General features: G+C 42.0%; 1 protein-coding gene across 1 annotated transcript in view; it reads right to left on the bottom strand.

Annotated features, from left to right (window-relative positions):
- The window catches only part of ddah1 (dimethylarginine dimethylaminohydrolase 1), an 86,635-nt gene that overhangs the window by 21,078 nt on the left and 56,646 nt on the right, over positions 1–8,911 (bottom strand). The window contains exons 2-3 of the mRNA XM_019894357.1: positions 6,513–6,612; positions 2,850–2,923 (exon numbers count right to left, since the gene is read on the bottom strand). Coding sequence (XP_019749916.1) covers positions 2,850–2,923; positions 6,513–6,612 — 174 coding nt within the window. The remainder of the gene's footprint in view (positions 1–2,849; positions 2,924–6,512; positions 6,613–8,911) is intronic.

Below are 8,911 nucleotides of genomic sequence, written 5' to 3' on the forward strand. Positions count from 1 at the left end.
AGAGATGATTTGAAGGATTGGAGGGCAGTACAGTTGCGGATGTGTTGTGGTAGAGCGTTCCAGAGGGTGGGGGCGGCGACAGAGAAGGCTCGGTCCCCCCAGGTTTTGAGCTTGGTCACGGGGATGGCGAGGAGGTTTGTGTTTGAGGAGCGGAGATTACGGGAAGGAGTGTATTGGTAAAGAAGGTCGGAAAGATAGGAGGGGGCCTGATTGTGAAGGGCTTTATAGGTGAGTAGGAGCAGTTTAAATTGAATACGCTGGGGAACGGGGAGCCAGTGAAGGTTTTTAAGGACGGGGGTGATGTGATCACGAGTGCAGGTGTGGGTGAGTAGGCGGGCGGTGGCATTCTGGATGTACTGTAGTTTATTGAGGAGTTTGGAGGTTGTACCGTAGAGAATGCTATTGCAGAAGTCAAGGCGGGAGGTGATGAAGGCGTGGATGAGGGTTTGAGCAGCGTTGAAAGAAAGTGAATGGCGGAGATGAGAAATGTTTTTGAGGTGGAAGAAAGCAGTTTTGGTGATTTGGGTGGTGTGTTGGTCGAAAGAGAGGTTATTATCAAAAAGGACACCGAGGTTGCGACAGTGATTATTTGTTCAAAGAATTGACTTCTACAGTGATTCTGAAAAATGGTCCTACGCTTTAGACCTGCTTTTAGATAGTGATGGAAAATGCCCTCGGTCTGCTGGAATGCCCGGCAAGGCACATCATCATCTGCCGAATTCCCAAACATGGTAAATTATTCTTGCCCTGGCATGAAAATGCAGATGTGCCAGTTTTTACACACATGCACGTGTCAATGAACAGAGGGTCTCATGTGTCAGTCTTGTGACTGATTATCATTCTGTCATCAAGTCAGCTGGGATAGGTTCCAACGACCCAGTATTGATCCTTGATGGGATAAGTGGTACGGAAAATAGATGGGCGGAGAGTTTAAATTTTAAATACACTTTATCAGCAACATCTTGGGATAGAAGAGTTAGGGGTTTGTATCAATGGTTTATTAGAAATCCCATAATCACCCCATAGCATCATCAATCACTTATGGCAACATGGAAAATTCTTGATCTGGAAAAAAGGCTATTTTTATCAATGCCGCATCGCTGTATGATGAACATTTTGCCTTCATTTCTGCCAAGAGGATAAATTTGTATGTGTCTGTGTTTGCTAACCAAAAGTCCAAGGAAGACGCAGAAGATTGCAACCGAGTGATAGGGGGGAGAAGCAGTGGCGCATGGCTGGAAGAAGGACATAATGGATGGAGAACCCCATCGAGGGAGAGAGGGAATGGACAGAGGCAGAGATTGATGGAAGGGTAAATTGAATTAGAAAATAAGATGGGTAAATGAAATAAAGAAAAAAAAAACAAGATGAATAACCAGATGATGCTGGCATCTCTCTGGCTATGAAGACTAATGGTTTAATACACTGTATGTTCTCCTCTGTGTAATGTCTGCTTGTTTTGTTTTTTGTGACAAGGTCCTCTCACGAGTGAAAACTACATTTTAAAGCCATCAAGATGGATGTCATTTAAAGACCAACATCATAACTTTTTTTAATTGTTTTGACACAATATTTTCAAAGGTTAACATTTTTTAATTACTTAATAAACTGCACATTTTTTTGTATTCATTAAAAAATTATTTGGCATATCCATTTCCAGTTTATGTTTTGTTTGCCCCAACCCCTCCTCAACTGGAAAAAAACAACAAAAAAAACCCAAAAAACAAATTCTATACAGTATTTGTCACTGATTACTGGTAAACAGACACCCTGCTTTTGTCATTTATATTTAATGGATATTTATCAGACCCTATAAATTAAGGATTGAAACCCAAATTACAGAAACATGACAGTAACTTCTGATAACGTCCCTGAAAATGAGTAAACTATTTACAACCATAGAGGAGTGTTTGCAAAGTAAAGAACAGGACACCTGGTGGAGCATGAAAAGCAAAGTGAGGAGTGTTATTGACACATGGTCACAAGTTTGACTCCGATGTTTATCTTGCCCTGTGTCTGATGGAATGCGCTAAACTGTTCACTACATTTAAAAAGGAGATGGAGGTACAGTACCAGTGTTCAGCATATGTTACAGCATATGTAGGTCAAATCAGATTACAGTGTTCCCTAGCTACTTTGCGGCTTGGTGATTGCTGATTTACTCTATCGTTGATTTTCATTTTTGACTGTCACATCATTTGTTGCAGTTTTGCTTTGCCATTTTGCAGGTTTTTTGCTATGTTTCCTCCCTCTACGTCGGACCCGTCAATTTAATTTGTTTTAAAACTGAGACCATGAACATCCATTCATCCATTTCTAATCATTTTCTAATTATATTATCCTCACGTGGGTCGCATGTGTGTTGGAGCCTATCCCAGCTGTCTTCTGGCAGTAGGGGTGGTGGGGCCCAAAACACCTTGAAGTGGTTGCCACCCAATCGCAGACCATGAACGTTCGAGTTGCAAAAGCTGATTTCACTTTTTTTTTTTTTTTTTTTTTAAAGAAATTCACTCTGCCATCCATGCACTATTCTGAATGTGTGTCTGTTCGAAGAGGCTGAGTGCACAAACTCTCTCCTTAATTTCAGAATGCAGCATATGTTCTTAACCAATCAGCAGCGTGCGCTCGAACTGTTTCCATCTGGACGATTAAAAACAAAAAACAAACAACAACAAAAAAAGTCAACCTCTACTTCACGGTAATTCACCCATCTCAGAAAGGCTTGGACCAAATCACCCGCAAAAAGTGAGGAAACACCGTTTTACACTTTCTTAACCTTTGGTTGCACAGGTCAGTGAGACATCCTTGCTTTAATAATTTGCTCAATTCCATGGACCACTTTATCTCACCTTAAAGGCATCAGCGAGGATCTCTGCTCCTCTTTGATTGGTCCGTTTGGACAGCCCAACAAAGAACTCTCGACCTGCAGAGATGAACAGAGAAATATTAGCGAGGCTCAAGAAAAAGTAATTTGTCACTTTTCAGCACCTTTCTGTCATTTAATTTGCAATGAGGGGTTACGCTCGACCGCTCGATATTAACCCTTTCAGGGTCTGAGGTTACTACAATGGACATATTATCGGGTTACAGCAGGGGTGCCTAATACATCGATTGCGATCGATGGTACAAAGTCGATCGCGAGGGGTGTGGAGGGAAAAAAAAAACCCGACAACCCAAAACATTTGTGTGTGTGTCATTAATATGATCTATGTTTGTGTTAGTGCACACTGCACCCTTAGCATCCTATCAGTCTCACTTTCACAAAAAGATCAGAAGTCTGGACTTGCAGCTTGTGATCGAAGCTGTTGCACTATATCTTTTATTGTTATTATTATTCTCATTGTAAAGCATTTTAAAATGGTACACGTGAGCCATGACACACCGCAAAAGTGCCTACCATGCCTACGCTTCAGGTTTGGACGAAGGTCGGCAGTGATTTCCTTTTCACGAACCCACAAACTTTTGTGTCGACTTTAGTTTTCTGTTTCGTTCATCTTAGGGGCCGTTATGGCTGTTGTTCACCAGGGCATGCATGTAAAAGTGCATGCGGATGCGCGCGTGTGCGGTAATGGGTCGATCGCGGGAGTTTTGGTAGATCGAAAAGTAGATCTTTGGTCAAAAAAGGTTGGGCACCCCTGGGTTGCAGGTTATCATTATTGGTGCATGAAAGGGTTAATTCTCCAGCATACCAAAACATTTTGGGAAATTTGCATACTTGCAACTTGGTGGGAGCATGAGTTTAACCCAATGTACATAGCAAGTCCCATTAAAGGCATACTTGTAAGTGTTTGGTGTGGAACAACTTGAGTTTCAGGCCATCAAACACCTCTGGCGATGCCCTAACCCACAGACTGTAATCCAAATATTCTCGATCAATTTCAGAAAACTCCAACCTCAGAAATCCTTCTGTGGACAAAACTTGTAGGAGCCTGGATGCAAATGAACAAACATCTTCATATAATCTGCGGATATAGTTTTCATTTCTGTGGCTGCAATGGCCTGGTGTCCCGATGATTTAGTGCACATGACATCTCATAAGTAGAATGTGAAAAATTCTGTGAAACAAAACCACAACCAACAAACTGGTGCTTGGAGATCCATTTGCTGAATACTGCAGTCCCCACATCAAAATGGGGCCAACATGGCAGAGGGCACACAGAGAACCCTGAAATTGTCTAAATGCCCAGCGTGCAGCATTTAGCCGAGGGATTGGCAACCAGTATGACCGCCGAGTCTTTATTTGCCCTTAGCTGGGAACATCCCAGTAAAGATCTTTGAGCCATGCTATGTGAAACACTGAAACAAGAGCAAAGCACTATTGTCTAGAAACCCAATTACGTACACTAAGTGGGCTTCAGAGCGGTAAAGACATTGACCCACATTCTAACCGCTGAACCGAGGCAAAATCTAACATACCAAGCTAGTCTTGATTCCCAGTCTTCATCAGTAGAATTGAAGGTTGCCAAAACCGCCCCTGGTAAAACTCTCATTCAGGATGATTTGATTTGAGCGTGCATTATGCTACGTAATGTTTTCACTGCAGATTATGTTCAAGGGAAATTTTGCTCAGTATGCCGTGGCACAGGGAGTCACTCGGGTCACACTGTGGAATGTTTTTTAGAAGAGCCAAACATAGACTCCGACCATCAGACGCACAATAGTCTGCTTGGTTTATATTCATAAACTAGGACTATGTTTTGTAAGTCCTGCATGAGCACACGTTCCCTACACTATATGTGTGGATTACAATTCAAACACGATGTATTGGGTCAAACCATAGCTTTATGCCACCCTGATCTACGACTAAGGTATGAAAAGACAAACTCCAAACATAAGTTTCTGTAAAGTGAAAATAAAAATGCACTTAAATGCTGTGGGTGCTCATCTATATGTATGTATGTGTGTGTGTGTGTGTGTGTGTGTATATATATATCGGCCTCCCTGTGTGGAGTTTGCATGTTCTCCCCGGGCCTGCGTGGGTTTTCTCCGGGTACTCCGGTTTCCTCCCACATTCCAAAAACATGCATGGCAGGCTGATTGACCACTCTAAATTGTCCCTAGGTGTAAATGTGAGCACGGATGGTTGTTCGTCTCTGTGTGCCCTGCGATTGGCTGGCAACCAGTTCAGGGTGTCCCCCGCCTACTGCCCAAAGACGGCTGAGATAGGCTCCAGCACCCCCCACGACCCTTGTGAGGATAAAGCGGATCGGCAAATGAATGAATGAAAGAATATAGACTGTATATATAAATAATGTGTGTGTGTGTGTGTGTGTGTCTGTGTGTGTGTGCGTGCGTGCGTGTGTGTGTGTATATGTAATATGCGGAGGTCGTCCTGTAGGTTCCATTCCGGCTCCGTCCTTTCTGTGTGGAGAATGTATGCTCTCCCCGTGACTATGTGACTTTTCTTGCAGGACTCTGGTTTCCTCCCACATTCCAAAAACATGCAAACGTGGTTGACTGAACCCTCTTAAATTGTCCCTAGGTGTGAGTGTGAGCACAAATGTTTTTTTGTCTATGTGTGCCCTGCTAATGGCTGGCAACCAGTTCATGCTGTACCTCGCCTACTACCTGAAGACAGCTGGGATAGGCTCCAGCACGCCCGTGACCCTTGTGAGGATAAACGGATCAGACAATGTATGAACGGATGGATAGACATTTTTTTCTTAATGATTTAAAGTTGTAAAACTGCGGCATTGACTGTGATGCGGTTGAAAATTTTCGTACACCCACCTTAAATGCTGGTCCAACCAAGAAAAAAAAGTTAGGCGCACCAGAACATCCAGTGAAAAAAGCTCTCGTCTCGAGCCCTGACTAAAGGTTGCCCCATTTGATGGTCTATTTTATTTATTTTTTTAAATGTACAATGGAAACTCCCTGCAGAGCTGCATTGCGTGTCCGCAAATGATTGACAACAACACTCCTTGGTCAGGCATTCTGTCTTACAGAGTCCGCCTTGAATTGCTCAGCCCAAACTGATGTGTTACCTTTAAAGTGAAAATTTGTAGATGGAAGCACACTTTTTCTGCTATGAATAAATTGTTTTTTGCGTTGTGCAGTTGGAATTGTTTTTGACATGCTCACCTGCAGATCAATGCAGCTGCCATTCCCCTTTCCACCAACAGTCACAAACTGTAACATCTGCATGAAACCTTCACAGCATATATCTTCACCAACCAATAAATAAAAACGGGAGAGGTGCAGATAAAGGGTGCAGAACTGCCATTTTGAACTTTTGACTTTTTAAAATCCCCTCATTTTTTGTGATGCACATGAATGCTCATGACAAAATCAAAGTCATGCACAAAGTGAATTTGAAGAGAAATAATTTGGTGCATTTGGACCACTATCGAAGCACGCAAATCCTCCCCACACACAAGTGGAGACACACGCACGCACACACAAATAAATAACTAAATGAAAATTCAAATGGGAATGTAATGATGTCAATGGAAAGGCATCTTGGGCCTGATGAATAATATGATTGCATCCGAGATCACGGATATTTCATTTACCTGTGAATAGGACATCTCCTCCATCTAATGTGGCATTCTCATCAATCATTTCCACTATGTTCAGATTCAGATCCTTCAAGGCACCTTTCATCGCCTCCGTCTGGAAACATAAGGACACAAACCGAATTACATCAACAACGCATATCAGAAATCAACGGAAGCGTAATCTCACTGAAAAACGCTCCAAGAAAACTTTTATCTTCAGGGTAAATGTTATGTAGCTTTGTTAACAAGCCGTAAACAGAATGAAGAAAATACTTCTGAAAAGCCCTTGCTGTATTATTTAGCGGCACGGCATGTTGGTTCCTGTGAGAACAGATGCTATGAAAGAAATCTTTTTTTTTTTTTTTGCAATGACATCATTGTAATGAGCCATGAAATTATGTCATTTTAGAAGTATGTTTTACAGATTATCAAGTGTTGATTCCAGATAAAAGCACATTCGCTTTAACTTAAAACGCATTCTTCTGCCTTCACGTTCTGGGTCATCCTTCTTCATCTTTCTCTTCGGTATTTGTTGGAAAAGAGATGACAAGAAAAGATTGATATTAGGATATATTTTGAAATGCGTTCCTGCGGAAAAAGAGAAATGTCAGTGTTTAGCTGTGTGTCCTCTACATGAACTCAAACCTTGAGGCGAGCAGGTCTTTGTTTGGCTGCTCCATGGCTGATCTGCTGCTCTGACCGCCCAGTGTGATTTTACTGTCCTAATTTGGGGGGGTCCTACAGGAGTAGTTTCCAAGGCCAGGCATGTTAGTGAGAGCATCAGTGTTTCCACAAGCCCTATCTCATTATGACCTCAGCCTGTTCATTGTGCTTCTTGGCCAAGCCAATGTTTTCTGCTTCAGAAAGGCTGCAGCATTAGCTCATACAGGTAGACTGCCATGCACTTTCCAAATAACAATACAAAAGTGAATATGCACGTGTTTCCATGTAAATTACAAGTCATACATTGTCGGAAGGGGAGCCATATCAGCAGTTGATCTCAGAAAATAATTATTTCTCTTCCTGTTTTTAGTTCATTTTTAGATGATTCATATTTTCCTTGATATGTAGTGGCACCAGCCATTGAAATCAATGGGTGTATTATTCCTATTGTAGTCCACTATATGCACCAAAATACCAACTGGACTATCGAGAGGGTTCCTCGAGCTAAGCTGCCAGGCATTTCCCCTGACATCATTGGAGGTGATAAGAGACAAAGGATTTTTAGCCCCATGTTTACGCTGCCACCATGTGAAGCCAGAAATATATCTGTGGTCAAGAGCATTTGTCCCTCCACATGGGACCAGAAATCGAACGAAGACATTTAGTGTCAAAACAAAGTATTCACCTTCATTAGAGTGTGCCACCTAAGATGGATTTTTAAGGACTACACAATTTCAATCATGAGTAATATCAAAATATGACTGTGGTTCAGTTGCTGCCATGACTCATAACTACATTTACATCCATCCCTCTATTTTCTATATCGCTATTCCTCATTGCACTGATAAAATGCATCTTTTCCATGTCTGATTTTGGAGGTGCAAAATATAGAAACTGTTTTGCATTCACACTGACCGGTTTGGCTTTTTCAGCAAGCATGGTCAATTCACCACAGTTTGTTGACAAGTTTACAACTGCTTCTTTAATATTTCTCAAGAGAAAAGCCTTGTTTACACTCTCAATCCTCCATTCTCAGACTCATCTTGTTTATTCCCTCATTTTTTCTTTGTCTACCACATTCCCCGATCATGCTTTGTGGCAGGTCAGAAATGCTCCAACTGGCACACCAAGCTGTGATCTTCAATGTGAGAAACACCCAATGGCTCACCCTCCCTGAGTGCCAACTCATTTTGCAGGCCCTTCCTTGTCCCATTCAGTCTCCTTTTTTTCTTCTTAGAGTTTGGCTTGGCAACACAAGGCAAGCCTGCACCCTGCTTTGAATGAGGAAGGCCCTTTAGGGCTTTTAAAATTCATTAAGGTCTTTTCCAACAAGTTGGTTTGCAGCCACATTCCTGACGTTCTATCTCAATACAAGGGAGACAGAGCCAAAAGAACCAGCCTGTTATTTGGGCTTTTTATGGACCCTTTCTATACTTTATTGTTCCCCTGGTAACTTAGGATATCACATTCTGCTAAAAAGGACCGTCTGTCTGTTAGAACAAAGTGCGTTATGAAGGGAACAACTGCATTCCCAAGATTCATCCTCGGCTTTCGAGAAGAGCAAAAAACACATGCCTTTTTTTGCAGCAGGTTTCCTGTACAGTTCTTGGAACATTTTGCGTCTACATTTCCTTTGTACTGCCTTGTGATTCGCTAGCAACCAGTTCAGATCCCAGCACACCCGTGACACTCGTGTAAATAAAGCGGTTCAGGTAATGTAAAAATAAATAAATAAATAAATAAATAAATAA

Source organism: Hippocampus comes, unplaced genomic scaffold (assembly GCF_001891065.2).
Source record: "Hippocampus comes isolate QL1 unplaced genomic scaffold, H_comes_QL1_v1.1 scaffold282, whole genome shotgun sequence".
NCBI classification, from domain to species: Eukaryota; Metazoa; Chordata; class Actinopteri; order Syngnathiformes; family Syngnathidae; genus Hippocampus; species Hippocampus comes.